The sequence below is a fragment of the Acinonyx jubatus genome, chromosome C1 (genome assembly GCF_027475565.1).
Source record: "Acinonyx jubatus isolate Ajub_Pintada_27869175 chromosome C1, VMU_Ajub_asm_v1.0, whole genome shotgun sequence".
NCBI classification, from domain to species: domain Eukaryota; kingdom Metazoa; phylum Chordata; class Mammalia; order Carnivora; family Felidae; genus Acinonyx; species Acinonyx jubatus.
The window spans coordinates 23,345,841-23,361,618 of record NC_069381.1 but is presented as its reverse complement, the minus strand read 5'-3'; the positions used below and the strand labels follow the sequence as shown (position 1 = coordinate 23,361,618).

The following is a 15,778-nucleotide window of genomic DNA, read 5'->3' as shown; positions in this document are numbered from 1 at the left end:
TCACTCTACTAATAGCACATGGAATGAGGGCAGATTTGTCAGTTCTTGAGAAATGGCTGGTAAACAGGTTAAATCCAAGTATCACAGCCTGGTTGGCTCCTGCCTCTGTCACTTCCTAGCTCTGCAGGCTCATCTCCAGTCTTCCCCTCTCTCTGACTAGCACCTCTTATCTCACATCCTAAAACAGAGGTTACTGACCTGAGGCCAGTGGCTCCATCAAGAGACTTTAATTCCTCCAGCTCCTGGAGCACTAGTGAGGTATAGAGTCCATAGAGGCATCAGCAGCTAGGACACCTAAATTGAGCTCAAACATCTTAGTCTATAACCTGTTCCTCTCTACAAAGGTCATGGAAAGAGAAAAAAAAAAAAAAAGAAAAAGAAAAAAATCTAAAGTTGATTCTTATAGATTTCTGCTGTGGTCAGTGTAGGAATACATAACTTGAAGCTCTCCTGTTGGCTCCTGCCACAGAACAGGAGCCTGAGAAACCCTATGTGATTCTTCAAGAAGGAGAGTGGCATGCATTAATGAGGGAAATCTGGAAACATGACAGTAACAGGTTTACAATTTCAGGAAAGTAGCAGGTTGCCATTTTTAAAAATGGACCTTAATGTTTTCTTTCAAATTATGTCCTACAAAAACCTAGAGTTTTATGGTGGTTGTTCAGAAACTCTTCAACCTGAGTTTATTTGTAAACAGTCAACTCTGAAATATCTAGGGACCACAGGGTTCAAGAAAGCCAAAGAAGTAGGGCTGGAGGCCAACCAACCAGAGGAGCGTCCTCAAAGGAAGGGGGAACACATCCCCAAAGAAACCAACTTCTGGAGGTCCTGCCCAGAGCAGTTGGGAGCCAGTAGTCTCTCTTCAGTAATGAGTAAGAGACTGTTTATTGCCAATTCCCACTTGCCCTCCCCGCCTTGGGTTGGACCATGGGAGCAAGGAGGAGTGAAGGGTACAGGAGTGTATTCTGCTTGGATCCGATTTACCTATTAAGCTTCTAAATAAGATGTCATTTGAAAAAAAGAGTCCTGCTGTTTTAAGAAAGTTTATGAAACACAGATATAGTCAGTCCAGTCAAATAGGACCACATCTGTAGACTTAAAAGAGCAAGTAAATTGACAAGGATCGAGGTATACCATTTAGAGTTGCTTTGCAATAATTCTAGAAACAGAGTATCTTCTTTAAGTGCTTCATTTTAAGTGAACGTTTTTTAAACATTGTAATGTGTAGGGAGGCAACAGGGACCCAGTTACTAGCCACCCACTTCCCAAAGCAAGGGACAGAGCAAGGAGAGTGTGGGGACGGGAGGTGTGGCAGGGGAACGATGGCCCAGAGTGAGGTCAGAACCTATATTGGGTGAGGAGGAAATTTGCAAAGATCAACCCAGTGTGAAAAGGAGCAGGGTAATGATGGCGTCCACATATTGGGCTGTCCAGAATGATGACAGGGCCTAAAGACTAGAAGAAGTAGGGGCGCCTGGGTGGCTCAGTCGGTTAAGCGTCTGACTTCGGCTCGGGTCATGATCTCACGGTTTGTGGGTTCGACCCCCCGCATCGGGCTCTGTGCTGACAGCTCAGAGCCTGGAGCCTGTTTCAGATTCTGTGTCTCCCTCTCTCTCTGCCCCTCCCCCACTCGTGCTCTCTCTCCCTCTGTCTCAAAAATAAATAAGCATTTAAAAAAATAAAAAAAATAAAAAAAGACCAGAAGAAGTGATGCAATGTTAACTTTCTGATTATAGTAGTTACAGTGTGGTTATACAGGAGAATGTCCTTGTTTGTAGGAAAACTAAAGTATTCAGGGATGATGGGACATCAGGTCGGCAACTTAGCTCGCAAATGATTCATAAAAAAAATGTTATTTGTACTGTACCTCCAGTTTTGTGACTATTTCAAACTTGTTTTTTAAATGTGCATGCAATTAAAAAAGAAAAACATCCTGCTCTCCCTTCTCTCAAGCAACGTGAAGCTCATAGAACAATATTAAATTGGTAAGATACTGTTTTTTGTTTTTTGAGAAAAAGCAACATGAGCAGGGGAGGGCCAGAGAGGGAGGGAGAGAGAAAATCCCAAGCAAGCCACACACTGTCAGCTCAGAACCCACCCCCCGCCCCACTCCCCGATGCAAGGCTCAAACCCATGAACTGCGAGATCATGACCTGAACCGAAACCAAGAGTCAGATGTTCAACCGACTGAGCCACCCAGGCGCCCCAAATTGGAAGATATTTTAAGGCATCTTTGGAACTTCATTTCATGTGTCACCTTACTGATCCGGCCAAGATTGTTGTTGTTGTAGTTAAGTTTGTTTGAATTTAGATTTGTTGTGGTCGTAACAGAACAATAATAACTAGATAGAACCCTAAGAGTTAAAGGGATTTTAATTTACCTTTAACCTGTGCATACGAATTGAGAGGAGAATCAGTTGATAAGTAAAAATACTGGGATATGAGCAAAGACAGAATGACTCCAGAGCCTGCATTCTCAACCACTATTCTCCATTGCCTCAAAAGAATTCACAGTGCACATCTAAATCTTGTGAGAATTTCTAACATGAACTAAGTCCCAACATTAGAGATTCCAAGGAGGAGTCATCGTCAGAAGGGCATTATTCATGGACGAGGCTATGATGAGCTAGGTCTGGATTAATTCATCTAAACATATAACCAAGGATCATTTCTTATTTGGTCTTCTGTTCCTCATACCTGGTATGCAGTAGGTACTCAAAATTTTGTGGGTTTTTTGTTTGTTTGTTTGTTTTTAAAGTTTATTTATTTTTGAGACAGAGAGAAACAGAGCATGAACAGGGGAGGGGCAGAGAGAGAGGGAGACACAGAATCAGAAGCAGGCTCCAGGCTCTGAGCCATCAGCCCAGAGCCCGACACGGGGCTCAAACTCACGGACCGCGAGATCGTGACCTGAGTGGAAGTCGGACGCTTAACCGACTGAGCCACCCAGACGCCCGTTTGTTTGTTTTTGAATGAGTGAATGGCCTCACTATACGCCAAACACAGGGAAAGAAAGAAGGGAGAAAGCATTCTGGTCTAAAGAATGTAGAGGAAATAACTTCCACCCAATATGTTGGCTAGATTAGAAGGGGGAGATTTTCAAATGCCACAATGGTAGCCAAACTTCCTCCTTCCCATCAACTTGATAGAATGACTATCTGAGACAGATGCTTCTTCCTTTTTGAACTTCAGTCATGGATTGATTGAGAAAATGTCCAAAAGCAGGAAAGAGAATAGTAAAGTGCAAAGAAAAACACAAAAAACGGACTCATAAAATGTGAAAAATGAAAAGGAATCATTCCCCTCATTACTTTTACTTAACTGAAAATAGGGCTAACAGAGGTCAAGTGACTTGACAGAGGCTGCTTACAGCTAGCCATTGGCACGAGACCCCATGACCAGTACTTACGCTCGTACCCCACACTGTTCTTAGTCAATAATCTTGGAGGTCCTCTCCAAGTCATCTGATAACAACAGCTAGTGTTCGAGTATTTATTTGCTGTACGTTAACCTAAGAGCTTTACTTGTCTTAAGTAATTTGATTCTCTTTCGGACCACTCGACAAGATAGGCAATTATCATTGCCACGTTATAGATGAAAAAGCTAAGACATGAGAGAAGCTAAGTAACTTACTCAAGATTACAAAGCTATGAATGATGAAGATGGGATTCAAATCATATGGACATTTTTTCTTCCCTTTCTAGATTGTGAAATTCTTCTGTGCATGCCCTTGTCTTACACAGTATCATATCCACCCCCCTCCAAATCTGCAGCGTCTAGCACACTGAAATTTAGAACTGTCTACTGAAATACTGAAGTACTTCATTTAATCCTACTTCAAACTGTTAACTCATCAGTTCAGCGCATTTACCGATGTTTACGCCAGGCTCTGTGGTAAGCACTTCGTAAACCTCCCTTCAGGCCTTAAAACAACTCTACAAAGTAGGTATTCCTGTGTACAGAAATGAAGTAAGTTGCCCAAAATGCATGGCTAGAAAGAGACAAATACTAGGCCATTCCAAGGGTCATATGCCCAGGCCACTGTTACTACCCCTTTCAACACAGTCCCTGTCCTCACAGACCTCCTAGTCTGGCAGGGATAATGGTAACCATTTGCAATGCAATGTGACCAGTGCTAAAACAGTGGCTAGGTTCAAAGTGCTGAGAAAACAAGAGACCAAGGGTTTGGAGGACACAGGGAAGTTTAAGAGGTGACAACTGAAGAGGACTTTAAGGATAAATGGAAGTCCTATAGCAGAGAACACTGTTCTTTGACCTCATTAGAATCCTAATCTATCGACCTCTACTTTCTTCCAACCTGTTAGCCCTCTCCAGCTTGGACTCCATAGCCCATCATTTTAATAATACCCTGACCACCCTTTAACTCCTTGTCTTTACAGCTCACCTGTCTGGCATGAGTGAAGTATGGTTGCAGACAACAGAACCCATGCCAGCTAAGATAAGCCAAAAGGGAGTTATCGCCAGGGATCATGTGGCTTACAAAATTACTTGAAGGGCTATGGGAGCAGGCTCTGTTAGAACTTACAGGAACAAGTCCTAACCCGCAAAATAAGTCTTCGCCACGATCAAGAAAGTTATGGCTATCATTGCAGAAAGTCACTAAACCAGAAAGTTGGTGACTAAAGAGACATCAGCTCTGCTACGAAATTTGCCAGCAGAATTGGATGGCTCTCACTCTCTTTGTCTCCACATCTAACTCAGTTCCAAATTCAATTCTCACCTTAGGTGCAAAGGAGTCTACGAAATCGTTTTTGGCATCTCAGAATTTTCAGTAAGAGAAGGCAACGTGCGCTGCCTTGTAAGAGGTAGAGGTAGAAACGTGCGCTGAGCAAGTCAAACCCACAGTCCTCACCACCATACCTTGGTATGTTTTCTGCATGCCGGCACAGAATGGCCTGATGTTGCTAGAAAAAAATTATGATCTCCAACCTCAAATCTGCAAGACAATTCTACATTTCTCTGGTCACACAATTCTCCCACGATCTACAACGTCTTTCACACCTTCTGCAATCTTCTCAAATCTCTGATCTCCTCTCACTCTAAGCATATGATCACATCACCTACTTTACAGAGAAAATAAAAGCCATGAGAAAGGAATTCATTTTATCAGTACCAAATATACAAACAGACTGTACCTACTGCCTTCGTTTCCTTCTTCCTTTCTATTCACTGGAGAAACTGTCCATCTTCCTAAGGTTGCTCTAACTGTACTTTGGATCCCATCTATTCTCACGTTTTCACAACACGATCAATGACCCAATTGCTCTCTCTCTCACTTTCTCCTTCACCCTCTCAGTTGGATCCTTGGTGACCCCTCATCTCCTTCAGCTTCCACATCCTCTCCTCTCCTTTACAATCTTATGTATGAAAAATACTCTGTAGATTCACTGCCTCCATTTCCTTTCCTGAATCTCTGCCTCATATCTGGCTTCTGGTCTCATCACACCAACTCTCACGAAGGACACCATAAGCTCCATGATGATAAAGCCAACAGACATGTTTCAATTCTCATGTTATTTAAATTCCAGGATTTTCTAAAAAAAAATTTTTAACGTTTTTTATTTATTTTTGAGACAGAGAGAGACAGAGCATGAACGGGGGAGGGTCAGAGAGAGGGAGACACAGAATCTGAAACAGGCTCCAGGCTCTGAGCTGTCAGCACAGAGCCTGACGCGGGGCTCGAACTCACGGACCGCGAAATCATGACCTGAGCCAAAGTCGGCCGCTTAACCAACTGAGCCACCCAGGCGCCCCAAATCCCAGGATTTTCTAACACAGAAACTTTTTCTAACACAGAATCTTTTTTTTTTTTTTAAAGATTTTATTTTTATGCAATCTCTACACCGAGTACGGGGCTCAAACTCACAACCTCAAGATCAACAGTTGGCACACTCTACCGACTGGACCAGCCAGGCACCACTACACAGACCATTTCCTGCTGCTGAGGCAACATTCCTCTGGTCCTCCTCTATAGCTCTTGTGTTTCTCTTGTGGACTCATGCTTTCATTCTTGGCCATTACAAGTTGGGACCACTCAAGGTTCTCTTACCCACACTTATGGCTCATATTGTCACCTATATGCAATTATTCCCAAGTAAATGTTTCCCGAAAACTCGCTTCTGAGTTCCAAAGCCATATTTCAAACTGCCTCCTGGATATCATACCACCTCCCTCTTCTTCTTCCAAAAAAAGAACTACCCTGTTGCATAAGCCAGAAACCTAGGACCTACAGTTTGATTTCTCTCCTTTCACTCCCTAAATCCAATCCATCATTAAATCCTACTAATTTTACCTCCTATATATCTCTAGAAAACTGTCCAGTTCCTGCAGTTGTACAAATACCTCAGTCTTCATTGCTAATAGCTCTCACCCGAGTACTCTATCTGTACCTATCTCTCCTCCTATCTGTTCATGCTACTGGGCCTGAGGGATCAAGCCACTCTCCCACCAGACCACCTCCCCCTCCCCCATAAAAAACATCCAGTGGCTTCCCATCGTTCTCACAGTAAGATTTCTGCACCTCTACCCCCCTCCGGCTACATCCTGTACAAGACTCTCCTTCATCTCCTCTGTATTGGCCACAGTGGCCTCTTTTTGCCTTTTAGTCATTTGCCACAGGGCCCCTGCACATGCTGTTCTAGATGGAATATTCTGTCTTCCTCTCTTGACCTAAGTAATTAGAATTCTCCCTTTAGGTTACCAGTTCAGGCACCTTTTGTTCACAGATGCCTTTCTGCTTATTTTAGGCACGCATAACATCAGGCCCCTCTCTTAGGCAGCACTATTTTACAGTTCTTAGTGAGATCATTGTTTTTACATGTTTGCACCACCAGACTCAAGCCCCTGAGGTCAGGGACCATGTCTGGTTCACAATGTATCCCGAGGCTCTGCACAATAAGTATCAGTTGGACGATTAAGGAGGAGACCTGGTTCCCACGAATGAATCCAAAACTCTCAACAAGACCGTACTCAGGAGAAGCAGGCGTCGGACATTTCCCTCATCTCTGTTTCTCTGAGGCACAAAGCAGGCCCTAGTACAAGGCTGCACCATCAGTGGTAGAAACAAGCCGGCCTCCTCAGCCATAGAGGAACCTGGTGGAGCTGGGAGACAGGCCTTTCCTCCCTGGGAGCGTCCGGCACAGGGTTCTACACTGCAGGCGCTGGACAAACAAGCCAGCCGTCGAGAGCCCCAGGCGGCCGCAAGGACCCCAACGCTCTGCCCCAGCCTAGAAGCGGAACCCACGCTGCTACCTACCGGCGCGGCGAACTCTGAGCCCGCCTCTGCCTCCTGCAAACCTCCCGCCGACAAGGGCCAGGCTCAGGCCACACAACCGAGGCGCCGCCTCCAAATGCCGCAGCCACCCACCCCCGACCTTCCTTCCACTTACTCGGTATCAGCTCCGGGTCTCCCCGCCGCAGCATTGCGCGAAACGCCAAAACCCAGACAGCGCTTCCACCCACAAGACACAGCGCGCCTAGGTGGGACTCCAGCTCTACCCACCAATCCTGGCATCGTACTCTCGTGACGCCAGGAAGAGCTGACCAATAAAAGAAGAGCGTTCAGGGGGCGGTGCAGAGGAGATTACTGGAAGCCGATTGGTTTCTCCAAGCCGGAAGTTCTGGGGGAAGAACTAAGTCGGAACCAATCGCGCGGTGCCTGAGCCTGTCGGCGCGGTCCGCGGCGGCGCTGAGAAGAGCGGTTGCCGCCATGATAGAACAGCAGAAGCGCAAGGGCCCAGAGTTGCCGCTGGTACCAGTCAAACGGCAGCGGCATGAGTTGCTGTTGGGAGCGGCGGGGTCGGGCCCCGGAGCCGGGCAGCAGCAGACGGCTCCGGGAGCTTTGCTGCAAGCGGTAAGTGAAGTAGGAGGCGGCCTTCGGCCCTCAGCTCATCCTTCATCTCCGAGAGCCCTGCACCGGGAGATCCCGCACTGCGGGGGCGGAACGAGAATCGCTACCTGCGGTTAAAGGAGAAAACACTGTAAAAGCCGTCGACACCCCCCCGCCCCCCCCACCCCCCCGCGGATGCTGCGTTCGTTAGCCCGTCGGACTCCTGTTTTCAGCGTCTCGACCACCCTGTGGCGTGGCGTTAGAATTAGAGTTTAAGGACCTTGAACTCAACCAGTACCAGGGCTTTCTCATACTTAATCTCCCAGGGATCCGACATAGAGTCAACATTCAGAAAAGTTTGTAGAATGGACGGATGAATGAATGAGTGAATGAGGGGAGAAAGGAAATGAGTGACACCGACTCGCTTTGGGACTTCGGGCAAGTTGCTTTCCTCTTTACCTCTCAGCGCTAGTACTGTTACTAACAACAACCGAACAATAGCTAACATTCATCGAGTCCTTGTATTAAGTACTTTGTACATGAAAACTCTGTTAATCTTGGTTAATAGCTAAAGAGGTAGGAACTGTTAGTATCCTGTTTTGTAAACTCTTATCTAGTAAATGATAGAAACAGATTTTAAACCCAGAATCCATGCTCCTAACTGCGTTTCTTGTGAGATAGAGGTAATGATCACACCTCTCCTCCTGGACTATTAGGCTCAGATCAAGAAATACATGGGTCTCCTCTCAACCTCTCTGCCAGTCCATGAACAAATCGTGCTGGCACCCTCCTCAAAATATATCCCAAATTGCTACCACTTCTACCAACTCCATCACTAGCTCCTGGTCTAAGCCATGATCGTCTCATCTGACAATTGCAGTGAGGTTCTAACTGGTATTCTTGTTTTCTGCTCTTGTCTGGTCAATCTGTTCTCAGTCCAGCAGCCAGAGGAATCCTGCTAAACGTTAGATCACGTTACCCTCTGCTGCAGACTTTCGGTGGCTTTCCACTTCCCCCAAAGTTAAACCCAAACCCTTACAGCCTTTTGCCCTCTTTCCCTTTACCGCTCGGATGTGCCAATTTTCCATTGCTCACCCTGCTCCAGTCACACTGGCTTCCATGTTCTTGCCCCAAAGCCTTTTCATATGCTACACTCTACTGGAGTGCTCTTCTTCAAAATACCCACATGGTTTATACACTCAGCTCCTCCAAATCTTTGTTCAGATACCACTTTATCAGTGAGGGCTTTCCTGACGACCCTGTTTTAAGTTGCAATTCACCATATGCATTAACCCACGTTGCTTTTTTTCCTCCATAGTACCTACCACCTGCCATCTGTTTTATTTGTTTTCTCTCTTCCTCCCTCTCTTCCTCCTTCTCTCTAGAACACAAACTCCATTGTTTGTTTTTATTTTGTTCAGTACCGTTTTCCCAGTGCCTAGAGAGTGTCTGGCACATAATATATTTTTTTTTAATACTTGCATAAACTGGAAATGACTGAAGAGGTTTGGGGATTACTGATAGTGTACTAGTTTTTCTCTCTGACAAGAGTATGAGGTTTTAGTGACTTGTCCAAGCCTAGGCTTAGTGTCGAGACCATAATCAAAACTACTTTCCCCAGTAATCTGTACCCTGCGGAGTTGTTGGGAAGGTCAGTTCACTCATTCATTCATTAAATGAGCTAGAGACTGGGAAAACAGTGTTGAATGACGCAAGCAGGGTCCCTGCACTCACAAACCTTTTGTAGTGGGGAAAAAGGACGAGATACGTTAAAAATAAGGTAAACTAAGGAAGGTAATTGCAGGTAGTGATAAGTGCTATGGGGAAATACAGTAGGACTAATCGAATGCAGAGGGAAGGTGTGGTGCTGCTTGAGTTTGAGTGTCAAAGAAACACTTTCTGAAGTGGAAACATTTGAAAGGAGCTAAACACAGGAAGATCTAAGGGAAGAAGATCCCGATCAGGGACAACAACAAGGATAAAGATCCTGAGGCAGAAATGAGTTTAACATGTTTGAGCAATTAAAAGTTGGCTATGGGACGGGAGCAGAATGAGGGAGTAGTTAGAATAACAGATAGACACTGGACACTTCAGCAGGACCGCGTCGCATTGGAGGCAGAAGTTCACATGAGAAAAGTTGCTGTTCTCTAAATCAGAAGAAATCCACTCGATTATTGTTCCCCGTGTCTTTTGCAGCCTCCTTTGCCTGTATGCAGTGACTACCCTATACTTCTGTCTTTTGTTTAGGGACCTCCCAGGTGTTCCTCCCTTCAAGCTCCAATCATGCTTCTCTCAGGACATGAAGGGGAAGTGTACTGCTGCAAGTTTCATCCCAACGGATCCACCTTAGCATCTGCAGGATTCGATCGACTGATATGTAAGAGAGTTTTTGAAGCTGGAGTAATTGTTCTTTGCCAAATAGTGATTCTTCTTTTAAAACCTTCAGTGACACAGAAGGTATCAGTCTGAGCTGGTCACATCACAAACTGCCTGGCTAACATGCTGAAAGAGTGTCATGAAAATGTTGAGTGATCTTGGGTATAGAACTCAAGGTCCATGTAGTACAGGAGGAATCATGTTACTCCTTGGAAAGTGAGTTGTCCTAGTTTGAGGGTATCTTCCTCATGGAGGCAAATCTTGAGCTGATTTAGCCAGACAAGAGATCTAGGCATACCAGGTTAATGGAAGTAATGGAGAGATAGCTTTTCGTTTTCCCAAAGGTGTGAGGCCTTCCTCTTGATCCACTCATAGAATCCTAGCATATGAAAAGAAGGAGGGGACATGGGGATCCTAAAGTGGCAACTCACTTGGATAATCTACCTGTACGTCATCAGGATCATACGGCATTTAGATTCTCAGCTGCTAGTTGGGAATACCCATTTTTCAGAAATAAGTAGAAAAAATCACTTCAGAAGAGTCATGAGAAAAAACAAGAGAGAAGATACCAGAAACATCTGACTCTTTTATCCTGGCATCGTTTGTTGTATTGTGAGATTAAGTGAGTCCTTTAGCTCTTTGCTTATAAGATTGTACCTCAAGGTAGATGATAGCTGTCTTTGCTGTCTTGATGTAGGTATTCTAGTTCTGTGATCCTTCAACTTAACAGTGACCAAGCATCTGGAAGAGTTGGGAATCTTTGCAGAAGATTAATTAAGATCAATCCCTTAAATTGATGTGCTTAATTTCATCAAACAAAAAAATGGTTTATCAACAGAAGAATACCATATGTACATGCCTTATTGCATATAGAGGTGCTCCTTAATAATACTCAAGCCTCATTCCTTGCTAAACCAAGCTGCCTGAGGACAGGAACTGTGTCTATTCGCTTATCTCATTTTACCCCAGCATCTGGCTTGTTACGGGTACATGGTACATGTGGAATGAGTAAATGTAATATAAAGTCATTGCCATGTGCCCTTCAAGTCAGTTTGCAGCTTCTTGGGTTTTCTGTAAGTGCCATCATTTTGCAGTTCTGTTATACTCATAGCAGACATGTAGGAGTGAGTACCAGCTTTTTTAACATTACAGCAGAAGACTTTCAGATTTAAAAAATTAATTTTTTCAACCTTATGAAATATGAAAATATGGCATTACTTTTGTTTTAGTGTCAGGAAAATCGGTCCAGCTGGGAGAACCAATAGGGAGAATACTCCCAGGGAGTATAATTTCAAAACTGTTGTGATAAATTTAGAAGTACCTTTTCTGTGGCCAGTGATGACTTTTCTTTTGCGTAGTAATGATCACAGAACCCCTGTCTCCCTGACAGTGCTGTGGAATGTCTATGGTGACTGTGATAACTATGCCACATTGAAGGGACACAGTGGGGCGGTGATGGAGCTGCATTATAATACCGATGGCAGGTGAGTAGTTCACACAGTGGAATGACAGCTGCTTCTCCTACGAACTTGTCTCGGCATCCTTTCACGTTGCATCCTTGAGTTTTCTCTTTCAGGAGACTATGTCATCAAAAACTACTGCATTTTGAGCAGCTACTTTATTATCCTATCACTGTTAAGCCAAGTTTGGTGTTTCTTGCTCCATGTATGCATACGTGAATACATCTCTATCACCTAACATCGACAGCTCAGGCAAATTTGTTTCTTTTTAAAACAAAACAAAATGTAATTTGCATATGCAGATATCAGTTATTTTTTTTAATAAAAACAATAACGTTTCTTTTGAGAAACTCAAAAACATAAATGAAAAAATAGCCCAGATTCCCACCACTCCAAAGATTATCACTGTTAATCTTATGATATGTTTTTCTCAAGTTTTTTTCCTACTCGAAGCCATTTGGTTTTTCGTGTACATTAGAGCTTCATGTGTGATCTTTTCTGCTGCTGTTTTCCTTACTGTTACTCACCTGTTGTATCTGTATCATAGTATACATTTTATCATAAACATTTTAATGACCGCATAATTTTACAATAACCTAGGTAATATAAAAATGTGATCATACAAAGTCATTTAATCCTATTAGGTATTTTAGTGAACATTCATTGTTTTATACCTCTGGCCTCTAAAATCTTAGGGTCCCAGAATCAACTGGTACATAACCTTGTATACATTTTCCCTGTTAGTATTTGAGTAAAGAATGCCTTATGAAATCAATTATAACTTAGAAATCATTTTTGGAAACAAAGTAAAAACTTTACGGAGCCACCAGGTCAGGAATTGCTACAGTGTGTCTTCACTCTGCAGCAGGGAGTGATTAAACATTTCCAGATGGGAAAATGTCTAAAGTGTTGTCTATCTCAAAGGAGAAAAAGATTGAGAAAACTACTGGTATTAGGTTGTAATACATCATGGGGACTGACAGAAGGAAATTTTTTTGACATTGCATAGAGTAGACCTTGTAACTGGGTCTAGAAAACCAGCAGGATTTTGTTAGGGAGGGTGAAGCATTCCTGCATCATGTGTCAAACTGTCAGAGCACAACCTGTCAGTGGCCTTAAAGAGTAGCACGTTTTGGCAAATGTTGTGTGTGGGCGGGGAGGGGGTGGGTTGCCATTGCTTTTCTTCACTTATTTCTTTTTTGTTCTTCTTGTAGTATGCTCTTCTCCGCATCCACAGATAAAACTGTGGCAGTATGGGACAGTGAGACAGGCGAGAGGGTTAAAAGGCTGAAAGGACATACTTCCTTTGTGAATTCCTGTTACCCAGCCAGGAGGGGCCCCCAGCTTGTCTGCACTGGCAGTGATGATGGTACAGTTAAGGTGGGTGTTGTCTGTCTGTCTGTTGCAGTTTCTAAGGTTACATAATGGGAGCCTATCTTGCTTTCCACCTGTGCCATACACTCCTCTCCACAACTTTGCTTTAGCGGTCATTTCTCAAAACAGAGGCCTTTTAAAATAATACTTTTTTTTCTTTTAATTTTTTTTTTTTAACATTTATTTATTTTTGAGACAGAGAGAGACAGAGCATGAACAGGGGAGAGGGGCAGAGAGAGAGAGGGAGACACAGAATCTGAAGCAGGCTCCAGGCTCTGAGCTGTCAGCACAGAGCCCGACGCGGGGCTCGAACTCACATGACTGCGAGGTCATGACCTGAGCCAAAGTCGGACGCTTAACCGACTGAGGCACCCCTAAAATAATACGTTTTAAGTATCCTCTAGAATAATAAATATTAGAACCATGTGGAACCATTGTGACATGAAACGACATGAATCACCCAAATTGAAGTTTTGACTCAGCTATTTACTTAATTATGTGATCTCAGGTAGTTCACTTTCCTGATCCTGTTTCTCAGTCTTTAGAACAGTGACCGTAATATACATGTCTTCCAAAGCTGTTGTAAAAGTATAGTCACTATATGAAAAGGTCAATATGTGGTTTAGTAACAGGGTCATTTATTTAGTCCAGTGATTTCCAACCTGTCTTCATATCAGACTCACCTGAAGAACCTGTTAAAAATACCCAGATTCTAGTTCAGTAGGTCTGGAGTGAGAATTTTGGGAGCTTTTGCTTTTGTTTTCCTAAATTTTTTTTTTTAATCTTTATTTATTTTTGAGAGTGAGAGAGTGCGAGTGGGGGAGGAACAGAGAGAGAGGGAGACACAGAATCCAAAGCAGGCTCCAGGCTCCAAGCTGTCAGCACAAAGCCCAACGCGGGGCTTGAACTCACAAACCGTGAGATCATGACCTGAGCTGAAGTCGGACGCCCAACCAACTGAGACACCCAGGCGCCCCAAGGGAATTTTTGTTTTTAAATTAAGACATTTTTTTTAGAAGAGCTTTAGGTTGGCAGCAAAATTGAGGGGAAGATACAAAGATTTCCCATATACCCACTGCCCCCACATGCACAGCCTCCCCCATTTTCCCCACCAGAGTGGTACATTTTTTACAATTGATAAACCTACAGTGACACATGATAATCACTCAAAGTCCATAGTTTTTGTTGAGGTTCACATTTAGTGTTATACATTTTGTGGTTTGGGACAAGCATATAATGACATGTATCCATCATTGTGGTACATTTCAGAGTATTTTCCCTGCCTTGAAAATTGTGCTCCTTCTATTCATCCCTCCCACCCCTGGCAACCACTGATCTTTTTACTGTCTTCAGCGTTTTGCCTTTTTGAAATTGGCTTCTTTTACTTAGTAATACGCATTTAAGATTCATTCATGTCTTTTCATGGCTTGATAGCTCATTTGTTTTTAGTGCCAAATAATATTCCATCATCGGGATGTAACAGTTTATCCATTCACCTACTAAAGGATATCTTGGTTGCTTCCAAGAGTTGGTAATGATGAATAAAGCTGCTGGAAACATCTACGTGCAAGTTTTTGTGTGGACCTAAGTTTCTCAACTCTCTTAGGTAAATGCTAAGGACCGTGATTGCTAGGTCATATGGTAAGAGTATGTTTAGGTTTGTTTTTTTTTAATGTTTTTTATTTTTGAGAGAGAGCACATGTGTGTTCAAGCGGGGGAAGGGCAGAGAGAGACCGAGACCCAGACTACGAAGCGGGCTCCAGGCCCTGAGCTGTCAACACAGAGCCCAACGCAGGGCTTGAACTCCCAAGCCGTGAGATATTGACCTGAGCCGAAGTCAGACACTTAACCGACTGAGCCGCCCAGGCACCCCTGAATGTGTTTGAGAAACCACCAATCTGGGGCACCTAGCTGGCTTAGTCAGTAGAGCGTGCAACTCTTGATCTCAGGGTTGTAAGTTTGAGCCCCACATTGGGTGTAGAGATTACTTAAAAATAAAATCTTAAAAAAGAAGGAAAGAAAGAAAGAAACCACCAATCTCTCTTCCCAAGTGTCTATACCATTTTACATTCCCACCAGCAATGAACATGAGTCTCCATTGCGCCACATCATCATTTGGTGGTGTCATTGCTTCAGATTTTTGCTCTTCCAATAAGTATGTAGTGGTACCTCACTGTTGATTTAATTTGCATTTTCGGGATGACATTTGATATGGAGCATGTTTTTATATGCGTTTTGTTATCAGTGTATCTTCTTTGGTGAGATGTCTGCTATCTTTAACTCATTTTTTTTAATCATGTTGTTTTCTTATTGTTGAGTTTTAAGAGTTCTTTGTACATTTTGGATAATAGTCCGTTATCAGATGTACAAATATTTTCTCCCTGTCTTGTGGCCTGTCTTCTCATTGTCTTGACATTGTCTTTAGCAGGCAGAAGTTTTTAATTTTTTTAAATTTTTAAAAAATGTTTGATTATTTTTGAGAGCATGAGAGCACACCAGCAGGGAAGGGGCAGAGAGAGGCGGGGACAGAGGATTCAAAGCAGGCTGCGTGCTGACAGCAGAGAGCCTAATGCAGGGCTCGAACTCATGAACCAGGAGATCATGACCTGAGCTAAAGTTGGGATGCCTAACCGACTGAGCCACCCAGGCGCCCCCAGAAGTTTTTAATTTTAATGGAGTTCAGCTCATCCGTGTTTTATGGATTGTGCTTTGGTGTTGT

At 43.6% G+C, this 15,778-nt stretch overlaps 2 protein-coding genes across 6 annotated transcripts in view; one reads left to right on the top strand and one right to left on the bottom strand.

Moving 5' to 3' along the window:
* ZCCHC17 (zinc finger CCHC-type containing 17) overlaps positions 1 to 7,550 on the bottom strand; it is a 60,937-nt gene extending 53,387 nt beyond the window's left edge. For 3 of the 5 annotated variants that reach the window (XM_053210441.1, XM_053210447.1, XM_027059834.2), the window contains exon 1: positions 7,410 to 7,549. In XM_053210441.1, the coding sequence (XP_053066416.1) occupies positions 7,410 to 7,534 (125 nt within the window). In that variant the 5' untranslated portion in view covers positions 7,535 to 7,549. The other 2 variants (XM_027059833.2, XM_053210458.1) reach the window with 2 other exon arrangements.
* Positions 7,551 to 7,683: 133 nt separating this feature from the next.
* The window catches only part of SNRNP40 (small nuclear ribonucleoprotein U5 subunit 40), a 33,546-nt gene continuing 25,451 nt past the window's right edge, over positions 7,684 to 15,778 (top strand). Inside the window, exons 1-4 of the mRNA XM_027059832.2 lie at positions 7,684 to 7,873; positions 10,097 to 10,226; positions 11,616 to 11,709; positions 12,900 to 13,065. Of these exons, the coding sequence (XP_026915633.1) occupies positions 7,730 to 7,873; positions 10,097 to 10,226; positions 11,616 to 11,709; positions 12,900 to 13,065 (534 nt within the window). The 5' untranslated portion in view covers positions 7,684 to 7,729. The remainder of the gene's footprint in view (positions 7,874 to 10,096; positions 10,227 to 11,615; positions 11,710 to 12,899; positions 13,066 to 15,778) is intronic.